The sequence below is a fragment of the Ranitomeya imitator genome, chromosome 4 (genome assembly GCF_032444005.1).
Source record: "Ranitomeya imitator isolate aRanImi1 chromosome 4, aRanImi1.pri, whole genome shotgun sequence".
In the NCBI taxonomy this organism is placed as follows: domain Eukaryota; kingdom Metazoa; phylum Chordata; class Amphibia; order Anura; family Dendrobatidae; genus Ranitomeya; species Ranitomeya imitator.
Genome location: NC_091285.1, coordinates 676615753 through 676639761, shown reverse-complemented (window position 1 = coordinate 676639761; position 24009 = coordinate 676615753). Strand labels below are relative to the sequence as shown.

Sequence of the window (24009 nt, the reverse complement as noted above, 5' to 3'; positions counted from 1 at the left end):
GATCACAGCACTTGCAAAGTTTAAATACTTACCTCTCCCTGCTCCACTGCCGTGACGTGGTCCAGATTTACTGGGCCCACTAATTACTTGAACCAGCCCTACCCCCCACAACTTTAGCCAAATGACCCCCAATTTCAAATGCCTTCCAATTATCATAAGGTAAATTACGATTGACAAGCTTCTTTAACAAGAATGGATGTTTTTGCCATTAAAATGGGCAGTGTAGGTGTTTTCCTGGCCTCCACTCACTGCCGACTATGCTCCCCCATTGACTTGCATTGGGTTTCGTGTTTCGGGCGATACCTGACTTTTCGCGATAATCGGCCAATTCCACTCGACTCGACTTCTAAGATAGTCGGGTTTCGCGAAACACGGCTCGACTCTAAAAAGGTCAAGGTCGCTCAACCCTAGTAGAGGGTATTCTTAAACCCCTGGTAAAAGATACACCCAGCTTCATTCAGGACACAACTGACCTATTGAATAAACTATCAGCAATAGGTCTTCTACCAGAAGGAACCATCCTGGCCACCATGGATGTGGAATCTTTGTACTCCAATATCCCACACCAGGACGGATTAAATGCCTGCAAATTCTTCCTGGAAAATGCAGGGACTGATGCAAATTCTGTGGTGAAACTCACAAAATTCATCCTCACCCACAATTACTTTGAGTTTGACAAGAAGATCTATCTACAGGAGACTGGCACAGCAATGGGAAGTAAAATATCAAGGAATCACCTGCTACGTTACAAAGCTAAAGAAGAAAATAACCGGGTACCTCTAGTGGTTACCTACATTCCAAATCTGGAGGTACTAAGGGGAGCTGCACGGAAATTACAACCTTTACTGCAAAAAGATGCCAGCTTACAATCCATTTTTCCAGACCCCCCACTACTGTGTTTTAGGCAGCCCCCAAATCTAAGAAGCATCATTGTCAAGAGCTCCCTGTCCTCTCCAGGAGCTGCAGGTACCTTTCCTTGCAACCAGAAAAAATGTAAAACCTGTCCATTTATAATGACCACGGACAAGATAAAGATCCCCAATTCCCATCAGGACCACAAGATCCCAGGTACTTTCAGCTGCGTCACTTCTAATGTGGTGTACCTAATTATTTGTATTAAATGTCCAACTGGGGGTCTGTATGTGGGGGAGACAGGGCAGAAACTGAGAACAAGAATGAATTCTCACCGCCATACAATAAGAGAAAAAAGAATGGATATACCTGTGGCAATACATTTCTATCTCCCAAATCATAACATTATGGACATGAAATTACTTGTACTAAAAGGTAGCTTCAAATCGCAGAAAGACAGAAGAGTTTGGGAATATAAACTGATGACGACCTTTGACACTCTCACTGACGGAATGAATGTGTCGCATGTATCTATGTCTTTTTACATCAACTAAGGAACTTGCCCCTCAGACTATGAGGGGTCATCACAACAGAGACCCTAATCACAGGACAATAAAACAATCCTTACCTAAGAGCTGGCCTAATATTTATGGATGTAACTGTTTATCACCCATGGTAATTCTGCTTCATGTCACCTGGCTTATCCATGGTTTTTCCCTTTTTTTTTCTATACTATGTTGTGCATAAATATGTGATTCTTCAGAATTTGTTTTAGTCTTTGCCTGATGAAGAGACGTATGTAGTCTCGAAAGCTTGCAATTTGTTACCATCTTTTCAGTTAGCCATTAAAAGGTATCAACCACTGAGGACTCTCAATTCTAAATATTTTTCTATCTACTGGCTACCAAGGTACCAAGATATATTTCTTTCCTGCCTTAAAAACAAGAAGTCCACTTTTTATATGGACAGGGACATGTGACTTTGGGAGCCAATCATAGAAGACCTTGTGTCATTACATTGTGGTTGGTTTATTTAGCCTGATTGGCTGCCATATTGTGCACACATTAAGTTATTACAGAAAAAAATTATGCTCTGATGCTCCTATAACCTAGAAACACCTCCTCGCTTCATAAAACATGTCCTCCTGGCTCATCATACAACACTACTGTGACGCCCCAGGGTCCTGATTGTCACAGTAGCATTGCTTTCCTCACGGGGAGAGTAATGTCTGGGTCAAGTAACTCTATCATCTACTCATAACTTAATCGATGCTTGGGTAAAGATTGAAACGGAAACTGCGTAATCCTACTGACAATAGAATAGCTCAACGTTGTTGTCATGTGTCAGCGCAGTGTTTTATTTAAATGATATAGATTAATATCTTATCAACAATACTTTGATGAGAAATATCATTTCAAACCAGGGATTCAAGCTTCAGGAGGCTAATTTGCATATTCCAGGTGCCTTCTGGGAGAAGCAAAGTCTCCCTAAGCTAGAAGATCGTTGGGTACAGCCGGGACCAGCTGCTTCGAAAGCATCACCAAACCAGGGATTCAAGCTTCAGGAGGCTAATTTGCATATTCCAGGTGCCTTCTGGGAGAAGCGAAGTCTCCCTAAGCTAGAAGATCGTTGGGTACAGCCGGGACCAGCTGCTTCGAAAGCATCACCAAACCAGGGATTCAAGCTTCAGGAGGCTAATTTGCATATTCCAGGTGCCTTCTGGGAGAAGCAAAGTCTCCCTAAGCTAGAAGATCGTTGGGTACAGCCGGGACCAGCTGCTTCGAAAGCATCACCAAACCAGGGATTCAAGCTTCAGGAGGCTAATTTGCATATTCCAGGTGCCTTCTGGGAGAAGCGAAGTCTCCCTAAGCTAGAAGATCGTTGGGTACAGCCGGGACCAGCTGCTTCGAAAGCATCACCAAACCAGGGATTCAAGCTTCAGGAGGCTAATTTGCATATTCCAGGTGCCTTCTGGGAGAAGCAAAGTCTCCCTAAGCTAGAAGATCGTTGGGTACAGCCGGGACCAGCTGCTTCGAAAGCATCACCAAACCAGGGATTCAAGCTTCAGGAGGCTAATTTGCATATTCCAGGTGCCTTCTGGGAGAAGCGAAGTCTCCCTAAGCTAGAAGATCGTTGGGTACAGCCGGGACCAGCTGCTTCGAAAGCATCACCGAATTTTTGCCTGTAGGACATTATTGCAAGAGAGCTTGGCTGAGTAGATTACACAAGAAGGAAAACACACAGCAAGTCAGCAGGATCTAGGAGCAACATGGCAGATGTGACAACCTACATGGTGAGCTGCAGCATGTGCTACATGTTCACAGATCGACCAGAAGAAGAATCCAATTTCACCTGTCAGAAGTGTAGACTAGTGGCCCTTTTAGAAGAAAAGGTGCGGGGTCTGGAAGAAAGAATAGCAACTTTGAAACTCATCAAAGAGAATGAAGGCTTTCTAGACAGAACAGAAGCATCTCTACTGGTCACAGAAGGTGCAAAAAGTGTCAGAGAACCTCCAAAAGCAGATGAGTGGAAGCATGTGACCAAAAGAAGCAAGAAGACCATGGAAAATCACCAACCACACAACTGAAGAACCGATATCAAATCTTTGTAGAGGATGAAGATGGCACACCTAAGAATGAAGCAATACCAGCAAGCAAAAAAGAAAAGGGCACACAGCAACAAGTGACAGCAAAAAGTACAGCCAAGAAGCAACGAAGAGTGGTGGTGGTGGGAGACTCACTACTGAGAGGCACAGAAGCAGCCATCTGCAGACCGGACATAACTGCAAGAGAAGTATGCTGCCTTCCAGGTGCGATGATCAAGGATGTGACCGATAGGATACCAAAGCTCTTCAGCTCCAAGGACGTCCACCCATTTCTTCTGATACATGTTGGCACCAATGACACGGCAAGGAAGGACCTACCGACAATCTGCAAGGACTTTGAAGAGTTGGGGAAGAAAGTAAAGGAACTGGATGCACAGGTAGTTTTTTCTTCTATCCTTCCAGTAGATGGGCATGGCACCAGGAGATGGAACAGGATCCTTGATGCAAACAACTGGCTAAGACGATGGTGCAGACAACAAGGATTTGGATTCCTGGACCACGGTGTGAATTACTGGTATGATGGACTCCTCGCCAGAGACGGACTACACCTCAACAAACCTGGGAAACACACATTCGCCAGAAGACTCGCTACACTCATCAGGAGGGCGTTAAACTAGAAGAAGAGGGGACGGGAAGAAAAACATTAGACTTGAACAAAGACGACCCAGGAAAACATACTCAGAAGGGAGGTAAGAACATTTCTAAAACAATCCACAGTGAGGAGATTGGAACAAAACAAAATCCTCTAAACTGCATGCTCGCAAACGCCAGAAGCCTGACAAACAAGATGGAAGAACTAGAAGCAGAAATATCTACAGGTAACTTTGACATAGTGGGAATAACGGAGACATGGTTAGATGAAAGCTATGACTGGGCAGTTAACTTACAGGGTTACAGTCTGTTTAGAAAGGATCGTAAAAATCGGAGAGGAGGAGGGGTTTGTCTCTATGTAAAGTCTTGTCTAAAGTCCACTTTAAGGGAGGATATTAGCGAAGGGAATGAGGATGTCGAGTCCATATGGGTTGAAATTCATGGAGGGAAAAATGGTAACAAAATTCTCATTGGGGTCTGTTACAAACCTCCAAATATAACAGAAAGCATGGAAAGTCTACTTCTAAAGCAGATAGATGAAGCTGCAACCCATAATGAGGTCCTGGTTATGGGGGACTTTAACTACCCGGATATTAACTGGGAAACAGAAACCTGTGAAACCCATAAAGGCAACAGGTTTCTGCTAATAACCAAGAAAAATTATCTTTCACAATTGGTGCAGAATCCAACCAGAGGAGCAGCACTTTTAGACCTAATACTATCTAATAGACCTGACAGAATAACAAATCTGCAGGTGGTTGGGCATTTAGGAAATAGCGACCACAATATTGTGCAGTTTCACCTGTCTTTCACTAGGGGGACTTGTCAGGGAGTCACAAAAACATTGAACTTTAGGAAGGCAAAGTTTGAACAGCTTAGAGATGCCCTTAATCTGGTAGACTGGGACAATATCCTCAGAAATGAGAATACAGATAATAAATGGGAAATGTTTAAGAACATCCTAAATAGGCAGTGTAAGCGGTTTATACCTTGTGGGAATAAAAGGACTAGAAATAGGAAAAACCCAATGTGGCTAAACAAAGAAGTAAGACAGGCAATTAACAGTAAAAAGAAAGCATTTGCACTACTAAAGCAGGATGGCACCATTGAAGCTCTAAAAAACTATAGGGAGAAAAATACTTTATCTAAAAAACTAATTAAAGCTGCCAAAAAGGAAACAGAGAAGCACATTGCTAAGGAGAGTAAAACTAATCCCAAACTGTTCTTCAACTATATCAATAGTAAAAGAATAAAAACTGAAAATGTAGGCCCCTTAAAAAATAGTGAGGAAAGAATGGTTGTAGATGACGAGGAAAAAGCTAACATATTAAACACCTTTTTCTCCACGGTATTCACGGTGGAAAATGAAATGCTAGGTGAAATCCCAAGAAACAATGAAAACCCTATATTAAGGGTCACCAATCTAACCCAAGAAGAGGTGCGAAACCGGCTAAATAAGATTAAAATAGATAAATCTCCGGGTCCGGATGGCATACACCCACGAGTACTAAGAGAACTAAGTAATGTAATAGATAAACCATTATTTCTTATTTTTAGTGACTCTATAGCGACAGGGTCTGTTCCGCAGGACTGGCGCATAGCAAATGTGGTGCCAATATTCAAAAAGGGCTCTAAAAGTGAACCTGGAAATTATAGGCCAGTAAGTCTAACCTCTATTGTTGGTAAAATATTTGAAGGGTTTCTGAGGGATGTTATTCTGGATTATCTCAATGAGAATAACTGTTTAACTCCATATCAGCATGGGTTTATGAGAAATCGCTCCTGTCAAACCAATCTAATCAGTTTTTATGAAGAGGTAAGCTATAGACTGGACCACGGTGAGTCATTGGACGTGGTATATCTCGATTTTTCCAAAGCGTTTGATACCGTGCCGCACAAGAGGTTGGTACACAAAATGAGAATGCTTGGTCTGGGGGAAAATGTGTGTAAATGGGTTAGTAACTGGCTTAGTGATAGAAAGCAGAGGGTGGTTATAAATGGTATAGCCTCTAACTGGGTCGCTGTGACCAGTGGGGTACCGCAGGGGTCGGTATTGGGACCTGTTCTCTTCAACATATTCATTAATGATCTGGTAGAAGGTTTACACAGTAAAATATCGATATTTGCAGATGATACAAAACTATGTAAAGCAGTTAATACAAGAGAAGATAGTATTCTGCTACAGATGGATCTGGATAAGTTGGAAACTTGGGCTCAAAGGTGGCAGATGAGGTTTAACAATGATAAATGTAAGGTTATACACATGGGAAGAAGGAATCAATATCACCATTACACACTGAACGGGAAACCACTGGGTAAATCTGACAGGGAGAAGGACTTGGGGATCCTAGTTAATGATAAACTTACCTGGAGCAGCCAGTGCCAGGCAGCAGCTGCCAAGGCAAACAGGATCATGGGGTGCATTAAAAGAGGTCTGGATACACATGATGAGAGCATTATACTGCCTCTGTACAAATCCCTAGTTAGACTGCACATGGAGTACTGTGTCCAGTTTTGGGCACCGGTGCTCAGGAAGGATATAATGGAACTAGAGAGAGTACAAAGGAGGGCAACAAAATTAGTAAAGGGGATGGGAGAACTACAATACCCAGATAGATTAGCGAAATTAGGATTATTTAGTCTAGAAAAAAGACGACTGAGGGGCGATCTAATAACCATGTATAAGTATATAAGGGGACAATACAAATATCTCGCTGAGGATCTGTTTATACCAAGGAAGGTGACGGGCACAAGGGGGCATTCTTTGCGTCTGGAGGAGAGAAGGTTTTTCCACCAACATAGAAGAGGATTCTTTACTGTTAGGGCAGTGAGAATCTGGAATTGCTTGCCTGAGGAGGTGGTGATGGCGAACTCAGTCGAGGGGTTCAAGAGAGGCCTGGATGTCTTCCTGGAGCAGAACAATATTGTATCATACAATTATTAGGTTCTGTAGAAGGACGTAGATCTGGGGATTTATTATGATGGAATATAGGCTGAACTGGATGGACAAATGTCTTTTTTCGGCCTTACTAACTATGTTACTATGTTACTATGTAATGTCATGCTTGGAATCGAAGGAAGATCTCTATTATCAAGTGACCACAAACATACAACATGTTCACACTCCGGGCCAGAAGGGGGAGCTCTAAAACCGGTTTAAGGGGAGCTTCCCTAGATATACATTCTGGTCTGGAGGGAAAGTTAGTTGGTGAGAGGACAGTGAAGCAGGAAGATGTGCTGAGAAGGAGCTCCCTGTCAGATGGTGCTAGAGAGAGATTGCCAGAAGGGAGCTTGTCGAGGAACATCGGCTAAGCGGAGCTGGTAAGAAAGGAGTATAGATGAGCAGATGTGGGAGTCTGCAGCTCCTGGCAGAAAGAGAGATAAAGGACTGAGGGGCCATACAGCCATGAGAAAGAGCTGCAGCTCCTGGACAGAGATAACACAGAAAGACGAACAGATTGTAGTGAGCGTGCAGGAGAGGGAAGCACAGGCGAGTGACAACTGGGGAGGACAGCTGCGATTGGGCTATCTCCCTGCAAAGTGCAGATACCGGTAGCCGGAAGACTGAATTGTGAGGGACTCCAAGACTTACAGCAGAAACTGGCAGGACAGCTGTACTACAATTAACCTGGCCGCCCAAATACCCAGGAGACACAGTGGCGCATAGAGCCTGGGTCGTGATAGAGACCCTTCAAAAAGGCTGGAGCCACCTGTCATACAGGTTTGTGTCCCACCTTTATGGAGTACAGAGAGAACTGTGAGGACCTTGATAGAAGCCACAGGCAGCAAGGGACTACACCAAAGCGCTAGTAGGAAGCCTTTTTTTATCTCAACCTGGTAAAGGGGACTCTGAACTCACTTCCAAGCCGGCTGGACCCTGCCTGTACCTGTGATCTGGTGCCCTGGACTGTTGTTGCCTGCTACCATCAGTAAACCAGTAAACCAAGTAAAGAGACTGCAAACCTGTGTCCTCCGTTCTTTACTGCAAAACTCACCATCTCCATCTAAATATCAGGAGCCCTGGGGACCTCCTTCACCTGTGGGAAGTTATATTATCCTAGCTGCCATAACATCACCGCAAAGGACCCCTTTAAGCAGCGTCGGTCCCTACTGACCGAATACCACAGGTGGCGTCACGAACACAAACTTTATTCAAAACCCCTTTAAGGACATTCCCATTAACATGGGCGCCCAGGGCCACGAACCGGGTTGCCACCACCATGACGTCCCCCTTTAAGCTGACAAGACATGGTACCGAGTACCCCATGGCCCTGGCGGATGTTCCACTACTATTCTAGACAAAGTCAAAACAGAAACATTACTGTGATTGAATTTTGCCAATGTTAAGGAAACTGAACACAAATCCAAATGTGGTACATTCATGCTGAAATTGAGATTGGCGAACAATTTCTGAACAAGTTTACTCATCTCTACCCTTCATGCCATCCTCTAAGATGTTATTTACCAGAAATGAAGAAAATCTCACAAATATAAGTAAAGTGCTGTGCCCTAATGATATGCATTTGGATTAATTATTATAATTATTATACAGCGATGAGCAAAAAGTAACAATGTTTTGAATTCTTGAATTTCAGGCTCCATATTTCACCATCCACTACTGCTTTGATTGTGTGACTACATAATTTTATAGACAATCATCTTGGCAATCTTATGCAAAAATTTGACTTGTAACTATTTAGCATATGATTAGTTATGCAGATTCTTGTAAGGCACTGTATTGTTACTGTTTTGCTCCTAAAAATCAAAAATGTTGCTATTTTGTCAATATTTTGTAAATCCATCTTTGGCCTTCACTTCCGCCTGAACCCTTTTGGGCATACTCTCGATCAGATTCAAACATGTCTCGACAGAAATTTGATACTAGGTTTCTTCTACGCGTTAACAAAGTTGGTACATACTGGTCGACTCACTTGGGTATGTATACAGTTTTTTCTTCAACTCTACCCACAAGTACAAAAAAAAGAGAGTAGAAAACTCACCAACGCTGCTAATGAGATTATCTGTTGGAATGATCCAACACTGCGGGTGCAGTATTCAGGTGGCAGACTTTAGTGATGATTAGGTAATAGAGAAGGAATTTCTGCACAACCATTCATTTGGGTCTTCAATAAAACATCTTTTTCATGCTATCCATGCATGGTTGTGCAGAAATTCCTCCTTTATTGCCTATCTACCCATAAGTGTTCGATTGGTTTGTGGTCTGGAAACTGGCGGCCAATGCAGAACCTCTACTTCATTGTCATTGAACCATTTATTCGCCAATCTCGATGTCTACTTTCTGTCGTTGTCCTTCTGGAACACGATGTCATCTTTTTCATACTCCTAGAACTTGAGTTTACAAAGTATCACATCTTGTAGGATACTCATATATAGCTCAGCATTTAGACCACCATCGATCCTGATCAATTATCCAATGCCTTTGGCTGTGAAACAACCCCATATCATCAGGCTTCCTCCACCGAACTTGACAGTTCCTTCAATTTCTTGATTCATTAGGCCATTTTTCCCTTTTTCCTCCAGACCCATTTGCACCCATCAGAGCCTAGTCTATTGATTTTCGTCTCATCGCACTAAATTACCCATTTCCCCATTTCCAATCTTCTACTGTCCATTTTTCGTACTTTTTTGCAAACTTGAGTTGACATTTCTTATAATAATATTGTAGTTGAGGTTTCTTCACCTTTTTTTGAGCCATCATTCCAGACTCATGTAACGTGCGTTGCGTGCTGCGTGCATGGAAGGCTGTGATCTCACTATGATGAAGCATGTGAGCAGCTTCGAATGCTGTGTTCGCCACACCAGAATTGATAGACCTTGGGGTGAGCCGACTTGTTGACTCCGCTATTTATCCTGGTCGTCCACCTCTTGGCCTTTCAATGGATGGACGGACTTCATTTCGTATTCTTCCAGCTGTCATGGCGCTCACATGATGCAGTTTGGCAATTTAACTTGGACGATAGACCGCTATCGATGAGCTGGACAATGCTGCTTCTCTTTTCTTGGGAAATTTTGTTCATGGATGCTCCTCAAGTTGAAACAGTGACCTTTCGCTTGGGAATCAACCAAATGACACACTGAGATAAGAGGAAATGTGAGAACTAATCGTATGCTAAACAGTTGCAAGTCAATTTTCTGTATAAGACAGCCAAGACGATTGTCTATAAAATGATGGTAGCGTCATGGTCGAAGCAGTAGTGGATGGTGAGATGTGGAGCCTGAAAGTCAGAAGTGCAAAACATTGTTACCCTTTTGCTCATCACTGTATTTATTGACACTTTTTGCATTTTTCTTAAAACTGATCGGTTCTTTTTTTAGGTTTAAGATTTGAATCACTTATTAAGAAAATAATTACATTTTACAATAATTAAAAATACAGTTTGAAATAATAAGTTAAAATAGGATGAATACATACAAACAAGCGGGGCCTGTTACTTTTTGAATCTCGCACTTTCCTTTATTGCAGTCATAATATTCTTTAGAAGTTGGTTCACAGTGAGACAGACAAATCGGCCCCACGGGAGTCAGGACTGAGGTGTAAAAGTCTGTAAAACCATCAGGAATCAGTCTCTGGCAACGTTCTAGAGGAACAGAAAGATCACGATTTACAGACTTAGTCATACTAATTTGCTAAATACAGAATAATAATAATAATAATTTGGTTTTATTATTAAGGACTGAAAGAAAAAAAGCTTTTCATTATATTTTCACTTTATATCTATACTGCCACACTCTATTATCTATCAATCTGTCTATTACCTATTTATTATCTATCTATCTATCTATCTATCTATCTATCTATCTATCTATCTATCTATCTATCTATCTATCAATTACATGTTATCTAGCTATTATCTATCTATATATTATCTATCTATTATCTATCATTTATCAATTATCTATTTATCTGTCTATTGTCTATCTATTATCTATCTATCTATCTATCTATCAATTACATGTTATCTAGCTATTATCTATCTATATATTATCTATCTATCTATTATCTATCATTTATCAATTATCTATTTATCTGTCTATTATCTATCTATTATCTATCTATCTATCTATCTATCTATCTATCTATCTATCTATCTATTATCTATCATTTATCAATTATCTATTTATCTATCTATCTATCTATCTATACAGTCATGTGCAAAAAGTATTTGGATTATTCTAAGATTCAGTTCTAGATATCTGCATAATTTTGTGCTTTCACTTACCGAGATCAGTTAGCAGTGTGGTGTTTTCCACTATTATATCTTCTTTTGTGAAACAGAATTGTGATGAGTCTATAAGAATAAAATGTGCACAAAATTGAGCTGATAAAAAGTGATCAAGGTGCCATAATTATAAGCTGAGGCTCACATTCAGGCCTAGGTGTATTATGACTCTTTACAACCTGCAGGTTGTATGGCGTATTAGTATGGCACCCGCTGCAGATTATGGAAACCCATTGTACTGCCATGTGCCTCTGATATGAACATTGAATTGTGGAACAGTTTTCCGCAAAATCAATTCCGTGGACAAATATTTTTGTGATATGGTAGGATACTATATAAAGGCACAAGATGGCAGTCAAGTAACTGTCATCCCAAAGAAGCCAACCATTGATTAAAAAATTAAATAAATTTTTATTAAAGAAACAAACAAATGAAAAACAATACATATACACTTTAAAAAACTACTTCATTTCTTCCGGATAATACCCCATGGGAAAGCCATGAGAGGCACACTGTATTCTCATCAGACTAATAAAGCACATGTGTAACAAAGTCAAAACCAGCCATCTCACAGAACACATAGAGTTAAATATAAGGTGCTATCTGCATCCACTTTATATCAATTATGTCCCGTGATTATGTGGCCATCCTATATACCATTAAAACCTAACATATCACCATAGAATCCCCACGGTTCAGATGGCAACTGACCGATTACGATAAGAGGTAGCTAGATAGTTAAGATGCTGATATTACCTAAAGCCGATCGTAGATCGTGTGCGTCCACCCTGGCTTTTCCCAGCGCCCCAACGCGCGTTTCGCCCTAGCTTCTTCCGAGGGCGTTTACTATATAAAGGCACCATATGGTAGCACAGAGTACTCTGCTTCCACAAATCTGACCCACAAGACCCTATAGATCATCAAAATAAAAGGCTGTTGTCAACTCTATGGTTTTACACATGCTCCGTGAGCAACTATATGGGTAATTGTGTTTGGTTCTCATGAGTTGTACTTAGCCGCGGTACCAGGCACAGCCCTTCATGTGAACCTACAAGATTTCTCTTGCGCATCACCCCTATTCTGTAACTCTCTTCCCCAACACATCAGACTCTCGCCTACCATCGAAACCTTCAAAAAGAACCTGAAGACCCACCTCTTCCGACAAGCCTACAACCTGCAGTTACCACCGATCGACCAAACCGCTGCACGACCAGCTCTACCCTCACCTACTGTATCCTCACCCATCCCTTGTAGATTGTGAGCCCTCGCGGGCAGGGTCCTCTCTCCTCCTGTACCAGTTGTGACTTGTATTGTTTAAGATTATTGCACTTGTTTTTATTATGTATACCCCTCCTCACATGTAAAGCGCCATGGAATAAATGGCGTTATAATAATAAATAATAATAATAATAACCTGAGGAAATGATAAAGGGGATAATTGTTGCAGTAAGTCCTCCTTAATTATCTGTATGGTTCACGTGTGTCAGTTCACAGTGTGCAGGACAATATAAACCTACACTTCTCTTTTAATTTCAAGACGACTGTAGTGATTTCCAAAGCTACAAAGGACACAGGAGCCAAAGGCTTAAATATAATAGAGAGGAGGGGACTGGTCTAGTGTCTGAATATTTTTTTGTTCTGGTCATTGGACTAACTATCGGGGGGTTTGTATGGGTTCTGAATTAATATTTTTGGATTGTAGAAGCAAGAGTCCAAAAGATGTCATCATAATTGTCTGGGCTGGATGGAAAACAGGTGAAATGACAAGCCACAAAATTAAGGCTACACCTACAAGTCACAAAACAACTGTTATGCATTTTATTGTTCTTTTTAGTGATGTCAACGCTCTGAAGAGTACAATTGTGGTCATTATTTTTGATTCCCCTGAACAAAAAGTAAACCTACCATGTCAACATTTTGCTATAAAGTGTTCATTGAAAATTGCTTGGATATGTATATAAACATATTTTTGATACAGACAAAATAACAAGATAAAAACTTGGCAGGAAAAATGGATTTTCCGGATGAAGCATTTACTTAGTCGAAACGGTTGTTGCTCATTTAGTCTGTGCCTTTGTTCTACATATGTTGAACAAATAACAGTTTTCCTATGAAATGCCAGTGATAAATGTTTCTTTCTACAATCTCTATATTGTACACTACAAGTTTCAAGTTGAAGCCTTTAAAAATTAGCACCCCTTGATCTGAACATATACTCCGAATATATTGATTTACTTGGATGTTTTCCTTTTGCAATGTAGTGTTTTGAGTAGTGCCAGCGGTTTCCATTTTTGACCCAGAAAAAAAGGATAGTCACTTGAAAGCAAAACCTTTACAAATCTTTAATGAACAGCAATAAGACTTTTTTTACTGACCTGAGACCTAAGAGAATAGTATTCTACGATGAGTGAAAATGCAGCAGCTGTCAGCTGTACACTTTAGCAAACACTCTGATGTACAGTATGAGCCACCATAGGTGAATGCACCGACCATGGCCATTTAACCCAATAATAAATAATCTAAGCAGCATCTAGATGGTAATCAAAGCATGGGAGCTCCCTCTTCAGCTTATGCACACCCCAAGATCACAATTGACCCTCAAAATCACAAACTAATCATATTTACAGAGATGCAAAGCTAGGAGGGATAGCTAACATTAGCAAAAACAGAGAAAGGATTCAGAAGGATCTAGATAACCTGGAACAATGGGCAGTGACTAATAGGATGGTATTTAACAGGTAGAAATGCAAGATTCTACATCTGAGAAAGAAACACAAAAAATACATCTACAGAATGGGAGGAATAGGACTAAGTCACAGCACGTGTGAAAAAGAGTTAGGTATACTAACAGATCAGAGACTACACAAGAGTCAACAGTGTGGTGCAGCAGCAAAAAGGCAAACACAGTTCTAGGATGTATTAAGAGATGCATAGAGTCTAGATCACGTGAAGTAATTATCACCCTCTACACCTCTGGAATTCTGTGTCCAGTTCTGGGCACCACATATTACTAAAAAGACATAAAAAACTAAAGCAAGTTCAGAGGAGAGCTACCAGGACAGTGAGCGGACTGCAAAGTATGTCCTACGAGTAACAGTTAAAGGATCTGGGAATGTGTACCTTGCAAAAAAAAAGGCTAAGAGGATTCTTAATATTTGTCTACAAATATCTGAAGGGCTGTCACAGTGTAGAGGGATCATCATTAATTTCATTTGCACAAGGAAACACAAGAAGCAATGGAATGAAACTGAAAGTGAGAAGATACAGATTAGATATTAGAAAAAAACTTTTTGACAGTGAGGGTGATCAATGAGTGGAACAGATTGCCACCAAAGGTGGTGAGTTCACCTTCAATGGAAGTCTTCAGACAAAGGCTTGACAGACATGTTGTTAGGGCTAGCGGAACGCACCAAATAATAAGATAGATAGAGTATGGTGCGTTCGCAGCCCGGGGTCCACCGTGCAGAGATGGAACCTGCTACCAAGTAATGACGGACTATATGGCGGTACTCATAAGTATACACACGTGGGTTAAACCTCACCCAGCGTGAAGGAAGCGATCCTGTTGTGTCACAGGACCGCGGTACCGCACATAGAGCGCGAGCAAGTAGTCAGCGAACTCAACCCCAACTAGGATTGAAGTCCGATTAGACCCTTGATGGCACAACACCGCAACTGGGTGTGTAAGGAAACTCAATAACAATTTTAAGGCACAAGAGTGCATGCGGTGCCGCACTGACGAACGCCACTAACCACCCAGGCTTGGGTAAGGAAAGCACAGAGGAAGTGCACGGCGCTGTACTGGCGGTCACAGCAACTGGACGCTGTAATGTGTGATTAGTGCTGTAGGCTAAGTTGGGCGCTAGATAGCAACCATACACCTTCCGCAAACAGACATTCAATAGGGTAGGGGTATCCAAGGACGACTTGCACTCACAACATTCACACATTAACAATTGTACACTAGCGCATGGCCGTGCGGTCATGCTCAGTTTATATAGTTGCAGCACAGGAAGTGGCCACAGAAACTTTGCCCTTCCAAGACCTGCCAAGAGGACCAATGGAATGTGCTGCAGAGCCTGAGCACATGACCCTCGATCTCCAACGGGAGATCTTGCCCTGGGCATGCTCAGTGTGTGCAGACAAGGACTTAGTCCCAGAGAAGTCCGCTCGCTGCTGACCAGTACTGGCTTTAATGGCAGAAGCTGAAGAAGCAGCAGTAACTCTCAGTACAGAGTGAGACAGAGCAAGACGCTGGGACCGACGTCCTTGCTGAGCCGACTCCACTGCGGCTGGATGAGAATGGGAGACCGCAGCGGAGATGGCTCGAGATTCCCCCTGTGCAGAAGCGGGAACTCGAGACCTAACATTACCCCCCCTCCTAGGGCCCCCCCCCTCCTTGGGCCTCGCTACGCTCGAAGGCAGCAATGAGCTGTGGGGCCCGAATGTTTTCAGCAGGCTCCCATGACCTGTCCTCTGGGCCATAACCCTTCCAATCCACCAGATAGAACTTTTTGCTGCGTACCACCTTGCACCCCAAAATAGCGTTCACCTCGTAATCGTCTGTAGACGAACCCGATGTCCCGGCAGATGACTCGGAAAACCGGGACATGTATACGGGTTTCAAGAGGGACACATGAAAGGTGTCGGTGATACCCAAGCGTGGAGGAAGAGCCAAACGGTAGACCACAGGATTAACCCGTTCGAGAACCTTGAAGGGACCCAAGTAGCGAGGAGCAAACTTAGTGGACTCAACTCGCAGCCTGATGTTACGGGCGGAGAGCCACACCAAGTCGCCAGGAGCAAAGGTCGGAGCGGGGCGCCGATGAACATCGGCGGAGGACCTCATCCTCTCCTTGGAGGCCCAAATGGCATCCTGCATGCGGTCCCAAATGTCCCGTGCCTCCACAGCCCAGTCTGCCACCCTGGAGTCAGCAGAAGATACAGGCATGGGCACAGGAACACGCGGATGCTGGCCGTAATTTAGGAGGAATGGAGTCTGACCGGTGGAGTCGGCTACGGCATTGTTAAGTGCAAACCCTGCCCACGGTAGCAAGGATGCCCAGTCATCCTGCCTGGCAGAAACAAAATGTCGCAGGTATGTGACCAAGGTCTGGTTGGCCCTCTCTACCAACCCATTCGTCTCGGGATGATATGCCGAAGAGAGATTTAACTCAATAATGAGTAGACGACAAAGCTCTCTCCAGAATCGAGACGCAAGCTGGGGACCCCGGTCACTAACAATTTTGTCTGGCATACCGTGTAGGCGAAAGATATGCTTGACGAACAAGACAGCCAACGCCCGTGCAGAAGGTAGCCGTGGAAGAGGCACCAAGTGCACCATTTTGGAAAAATGGTCGGTGATCACCCAGATAATGGGGCAGTTACGAGACTTGGGTAAGCCCACCACAAAGTCCATCCCGACCATCTCCCAGGGCCTGTCCGCCACCGGCAGAGGATAAAGCAAACCAGCTGGCCGTTGCCGAGGAGTCTTGTTCTTGGCGCAAGAGACACACGCCCGAACATACTCTGCGACATCACGAGCCATATGCGGCCACCAGTATGTCCTCGCCAGTAACTCAGATGTCCTTTTGGTACCAAAATGTCCACCCACCCTGGACGAGTGTGCCCAAGAGAGAACCTCCGGTCGCAAACTGGATGGAACAAAAGTCTTGCCCGGGGGCACAGACTCTAGCGAAACCGGGGCCACAGTTCTCAAGCTCTCGGTGGGGACAATAAGCCGAGGCTCCTCCTCCTCCTCCGCAGATGACACAACGGAGCGAGAGAGAGCGTCGGCTCGAATGTTCTTCTCCCCAGAAAGAAAATGGAGGGTGAAATTAAACCGGGAGAAGAATAAGGACCATCTGGCCTGGCGAGAATTCAACCGCTGGGCTGTCTGCAGGTACACCAAATTTTTATGGTCTGTGAAGACTTGGAAGGGAAAACGTGCTCCCTCCAAGAGATGTCTCCACTCCGAGAAAGCCAACTTCATGGCTAGCAACTCCCTGTCCCCGATGGAATAATTCCTCTCTGCTGGTGAGAAGGTCTTGGAGAAAAAGAAGCAAGGATGCTTCCGACCTTGAGCATCCTTTTGGAAGAGGACTGCTCCAGCACCAACAGAAGAGGCATCCACCTCCATGATAAATGGCTTATCAACATCGGGGCGATGTAGGATGGGAGCGCTAGCGAAGTGTGACTTTATAGAGTTAAAGGCCTTGGAGACCTCCTCAGACCACAATTTGGGATTCGCCCCCTTCTTGGTGAGGGCAACCAAGGGAGCTACCAAAGTTGAGAAGTGCGGAATGAACTGGCGATAATAGTTAATGAACCCCATAAAGCGCTGCACCGCTTTAAGAGAATGGGGTTCCTGCCAGTCCATCACAGCCTGTAGTTTAGCAGGATCCATAGCCAATCCCTGGGCAGAGATGATGTAGCCTAGGAAAGGTAAGGACTCCTGCTCAAACATACACTTCTCCAACTTGGCATAGAGGGAGTTTGCCCGTAGGAGGTCGAAGACTTTGCAAACATCTCTCCGGTGGGAGTCAATATCTGGAGAGTAGATGAGAATATCATCCAGATAGACTACGACCGAGGTGGAAAGCATATCCCGGAAGATATCATTCACAAAGTCTTGGAAAACGGCCGGGGCATTACAGAGCCCGAAGGGCATCACCAGATATTCATAGTGCCCATCCCTGGTGTTAAAATCCGTCTTCCATTCGTCCCCCTCACGGATGCGAATCAGGTTGTAAGCACCCCGCAGATCTAGTTTAGTAAATACCCTTGCTCCCCGAAGCCTATCGAAGAGCTCAGATATCAAGGGCAAAGGATACTTATTTTTAATGGTGATGGCGTTAAGACCCCTGTAGTCTATGCATGGACGTAGTTCCCCATTCTTCTTCTGCACGAAGAAGAGCCCTGCCCCAGCAGGTGACACTGACTTCCTAATGAATCCTCTTGCCAGATTTTCCTGGATGTACTGTGACATTGCCTCTGTCTCCGGGAGAGATAGCGGATAGACTCGACCCCGGGGAGGCTCAGCACCAGGCAAGAGATCAATAGGACAGTCATAGGGGCGATGGGGCGGTAGGATCTCCGCCGCCTTTTTGGAGAACACGTCTGCATAAGACCAATACTGCTTGGGGAGAGAGGAAAGATCTGCGGGTACCTCAGTAGTAGCAACCTGAACGCACTCCCTCTGACACCTACCCCCACAAGATTCGCCCCATCCCAGGATTCTGCCAGAGGACCACTCGATATGAGGAGAGTGGTACCGTAGCCAAGGTATTCCCAACAGGACCTCATCAATTCCCTCAGGAATGACGAGCAGAGATATAATCTCCTGATGAGATGGCAACATGGACAGAGTAAATGGGATGGTCTGGTGTGTTATCTGTGAGGGCAGTGTCGACCCATTCACCACTCGTACCGTTACTGGTTGAGATAGCATAACCAGGGGTATTGCGTGACGTTGGGCGAAGGCAGAAGACATAAAATTGCCCTCCGCCCCAGAATCCACGCAGAGCTCTACCGAGTGGGAGAATGAGCCTATAGTAATTGTCCCCTTAAAGGAGAATTTAGAGGCAAACGTCGCCGTGTCTAGTGCACCTCCACCTACTACCACTAGACGCTGACGTTTCCTCGACCGCTGAGAACATCTGGTGGCTAGATGTCCCGACTGCTGGCATACATGACAGACCTTGAGTGCACCTGCGGTCCGGGACTTAGATCCCGCTTGTGACACTTCCCTGGCCTCAGGTGACTCAGGAACCAGGACCGGAGATTCCAGAGGTTTGGCGAAGGTAGGAGCCAGCCGAAACCTCTGCCTACACTGGGCTCGCTCTAACCTCCGCTCGTTAAAACGGAGGTCTATTCGAGTGGAGACAGTTATTAACTCCTCCAGTGTGGCAGGAATCTCCCTAGTGGCCAGAGCGTCCTTAACGTGGTCAGCCAGGCCCCTCCAAAATATGGGGATAAGAGCTTTATCCAACCAATCCAGCTCAGAAGCTAAAGTGCGGAATTGGACGGCAAAATGACTGACCAAGGACTCACCCTGAGTTAATGCCAGCAGTTGGAGCGCAGTATCATGGGTGACTTGAGGTCCTAAAAATACCTGTTTCAGAGTGCTCAGAAACAGCGGAGCACTCTGCACCACATGATCGCCACGCTCCCACAGCGGCGTAGCCCATTCCAACGCCCTGTCCGACAAGAGAGACACTATAAATCCCACCTTAGCCCGCTCTGTGGGAAAACGTGCAGCCAGGAGCTCGAGGTGAATAGAGCACTGACTCACAAATCCCCTACAAAACTTGCTATCACCAGAAAATTTTTCTGGCAGCGGGAGGCGAGAAAATGTCGGAGCAGGGGTGGCAATGGACAGGGTTGCTGCAGCCACGCTAGCAGCCTGTACAGCAACTGCGGTAACATCCACAGCTGAGGTTGCGCTCTCAAGAGCCGCCAACCTACCCTCCAGCTGCTGGATATACTGCAAGGATTGCTCTTTGTCCGTCATTACTAGCCAGACCCTGGCGATAGTGTAATGTTAGGGCTAGCAGAACGCACCAAATAATAAGATAGATAGAGTATGGTGCGTTCGCAGCCCGGGGTCCACCGTGCAGAGATGGAACCTGCTGCCAAGTAATGACGGACTATATGGCGGTACTCATGAGTATACACACGTGGGTTAAACCTCACCCAGCGTGAAGGAAGCGATCCTGTTGTGTCACAGGACCGCGGTACCGCACATAGAGCGCGAGCAAGTAGTCAGCGAACTCAACCCCAACTAGGATTGAAGTCCGATTAGACCCTTGATGGCACAACACCGCAACTGGGTGTGTAAGGAAGCAGAATAACAATATTAGGGCACAAGAGTGCATGCGGTGCCGCACTGACGAACGCCACTAACCACCCAGGCTTGGGTAAGGAAAGCACAGAGGAAGTGCACGGCGCCGTACTGGCGGTCACAGCAACTGGACGCTGTAATGTGTGATTAGTGCTGTAGGCTAAGTCGGGCGCTAGATAGCAACCATACACCTTCCGCAAACAGACATTCAATAGGGTAGGGGTATCCAAGGACGACTTGCACTCACAACATACACACATTAACAATTGTACACTAGCGCATGGCCGTGCGGTCATGCTCAGTTTATATAGTTGCAGCACAGGAAGTGGCCACAGAAACTTTGCCCTTCCAAGACCTGCCAAGAGGACCAATGGAATGTGCTGCAGAGCCTGAGCACATGACCCTCGATCTCCAACGGGAGATCTTGCCCTGGGCATGCTCAGTGTGTGCAGACAAGGACTTAGTCCCAGAGAAGTCCACTCGCTGCTGACCAGTACTGGCTTTAATGGCAGAAGCTGAAGAAGCAGCAGTAACTCTCAGTACAGAGTGAGACTGAGCAAGACGCTGGGACCGATGTCCCTGCTGAGCAGACTCCACTGCGGCTGGACAAGAATGGGAGACCGCAGCGGAGATGGCTCAAGATTCCCCCTGTGCAGAAGCGGGAACTCGAGACCTAACACATGTGTCCGAGATGGTTTAGTGAATCCTGCATTGAGCAGGGAGTTGGACACCCAGAGGTCCATTCCAAATTTAACATTCTATGATTCTATGTTTCTGATGACTGCCGTGGCAATCTAAGGCCAATTTAATTTTTCATTTGTGTTGTTCCACTTCACACTAATTCCTGAAAAGCACCTGAAGGGTTAACAAAATACCTGACAGTAGTTTGGGGGGTTTTCTAATAAGTAGATTTCCCAAAGGCGATTCAAAACTGAATAGGTCCCTTAATAAATACATTTTGCAAATTTCCTTGAAAATATTGCTGCAAAAAATGACAAATTTTGTTGATATAAAATAAACACATGGAAATGGTATTTATTATTTGTTTTGTGTGGCATGACTGTCTGCATTTAGGGTATTAACATTCTAAGTTTGAAAATGGACAATTTTCTGACATTTTTGTTAAAATTTCTGATATTTTCATAAATAAACTAAATTTACAGATATTTTAAAGTATGATGTAGCATGTAAAACAGTCTCAAAATCATGTAGCTATTGTAGTGTGGCTAATGGTCGCATAGTCGAGGGGAGAGAAGTGTAACAGAGAAAGCTTGTCTCAGTTATGTAACCCGGAGTATTTTCCCTTGTGCATGAAAGCACTAAGAGGTTCATTTGTTGCACCTAGGACCGGGTTGTGGGTAGCTATGAGAGATGGGTGGGTCTGGCTACCCACATACCTCACCTCTGGTTGTGGTTACAGCTAGTGATGAGCGAGTATACTAGTTGCTCGGGTTTTTCCGAGCATGCTCGGGTGTCCTCCGAGTATTTGGATGTGCTCGGAGATTTCGATTTTGTCGACGCAGCTGCATGATTTGCGACTGCTAGACAGCCTGAATACATGTGAGGATTCCCTAACAAACAGGCAACCCCAACATGTATTCAGGCTGTCCAGCAGCCGCAAATCTTGCAGTTGTTTAGACAAAAACTAAATCTCCGAGCATATCCAAATACTCGGAGGTCACCCGAGAATGCTTTGGAAAACCTGAGCAATGAATATACTCGCTTATCACTGGTTACAGCCTATATAAATGAGGCTGTTGTTTGGCACATGGTCTGTGTGTTGGGAGAGAGAAGGCCTCCTAAATGTTTGGCTCCAGACTGAGCCTGAATACTGGACACTACCCCTGCCTGTGTGCCCACAGGCCTGGGGGGGGGGGGGGGCAGAGCCCTACTAAAGACATTGTTACTTTGTTTTGCCTAATCAAAATGCTGTTTACTTTCTGTTTGTGCTTCTGGGGTTTGTGAGGCAATAAACCCTCATGAACTTTTAAAGGAACGTGCCTCTTGTTTTACTCCCATTGCACCCGAATGAGTACAATCTGTCACACTGCAGCACTGCAGGCAAATGCAAACTCCACTAGATGGCAGCAGAGTGGAAAGAGGGCTGAAAACATCCTCAGAGGAGACCAGCAGAACTGCAGCGAGGCTACCACCAGGTGGCAGCAGGAAAGTCAGACAAGCCGAGTTGATACCAGAGAGTAGTGCAGCACCAAGGGAAATATCATGAGTATCATGGTTGTTTATTATTTTCAGTTTTTTAGAGGGGAGGAGGATTTTTATTTCAAATAAAGGACTTTATTCTAGTTGGTTTTTATTTACAATATGACTGAGGTTAGTAATAAAGAGATGTCTTTTAGATGCCTCTTCATTACTAACATGTGGGCTTGATGTCAGCAGCCATAACACAGCTGACATCAACCCCACTACCTCACTTTCCATCAGGGCAAGTGGGAAGTGCTGGGCAAAGTGCCAGAATTAGCGTATGTAATAGATGAGCTTTTTTGGGGGGCGACTGTGGGCTGCTATTTTTAGGCTGGGGGGACGATTATCCATTGCCTTTATCAGCCTGAGATTTCTAGACCCCAGCTGTCTGCTTTAGCTGGTTGTCAGAAATGGGGAGATCTCATACTGTTTTTTAAATTATTTATTTAAATAATTTAAAAAATGGTGTGGGGACTCCTTTATTCTTGCTATTTAGCCATGATAAAGCTGACAGCTTAGAGTTGCAGCCCACAGCTGTCAATTAAAGTTAGTGTTGGGCTAACTGTACATCAGGGGTCTCCAAATGCAACATGGTGCCACCGTTGATTCCAGCCAATTTTGCATTCAAAAAGTCGGAGCTCCCTCCATTCTGAGCCCTGCCATGCGCCCAAATAATGGCTTTACCCCACATACGGGGTATTGGCGTACATATAAGAAATTGCACAACAAATTTTGTGGTCCATTTTCTCCTGGTACCTTTGTGGAAATAAGTAAAATTGGTTCGACATTAAATTTTTGGTGAAAAAGTAAAATGTAAATATTTTCCTTCCACATTACTTTAGTTCTTGTGAAGCACCTGAAGGGTTAATAAACTTATTGAATGTGGTTTTGTTTGACAGGAGAAAAATAAGAGTTGTACTAGGTATGTAAAAGGTATAACAAAGTTTATTGAATAGTTCCAGTAATAAAATACACATATATAAGAAGAACAGACATAAACTGATACGTGTGCAAGGATAACACTAAGGTAACCAGGACCCAATACATTCCCTAGTCGATTACTGCCTAACAAGGTAATACATTGTAAAGTGCATGTGCAATGAAGTATGAAGGCATTGGAAAAAATGCCTGCCGCTAAGAGTAAAGACCCCCAGTATGTGCATCCCCACAACGGGGCATCCGTAATTACAGGGAGAGACGGCAGACACTTACCACAGACAAGGGTAGATGGGTCCTGGGCTGGATGTGTAGCAAAAAAGCCCCCCGACGCGCGTTTCGCGTCCTAATCGACCGCTTTCTCAAGGGAAGTGCTTAAACGCTAATCAGTAGGACCTTTTAAGGTCAAAGGGTATATCACATGTTACACACGGGCGAACAACAAATATTGTGGTCCATTTTCTCCTGGTACCTTTGTGGAAATAAGTAAAATTGGTTCGACATAAAATTTTTGGTGAAAAAGTAAAATGTAAATTTTTTCCTTCCACATTACTTTAGTTCTTGTGAAGCACCTGAAGGGTTAATAAACTTATTGAATGTGGTTTTGCGCACCCTATCACAGTGATCAAAATAAAAAAAGTACATCAAACCCCCTTTATCACTCCCTTAGTTAGGTTAAAAAAAATAAAATAAAAAATGTATTTATTTCCATTTTCCCAATAGTGATAGAGTTGGGCTAC

The 24009-nt window shown here is 44.1% G+C and overlaps 1 protein-coding gene across 1 annotated transcript in view; it reads right to left on the bottom strand.

Moving 5' to 3' along the window:
* The window catches only part of LOC138674352 (mucin-17-like), a 122535-nt gene that overhangs the window by 55695 nt on the left and 42831 nt on the right, over positions 1–24009 (bottom strand). The window contains exons 8-9 of the mRNA XM_069762207.1: positions 11290–11358; positions 10482–10647 (exon numbers count right to left, since the gene is read on the bottom strand). Of these exons, the coding sequence (XP_069618308.1) occupies positions 10482–10647; positions 11290–11358 (235 nt within the window). The remainder of the gene's footprint in view (positions 1–10481; positions 10648–11289; positions 11359–24009) is intronic.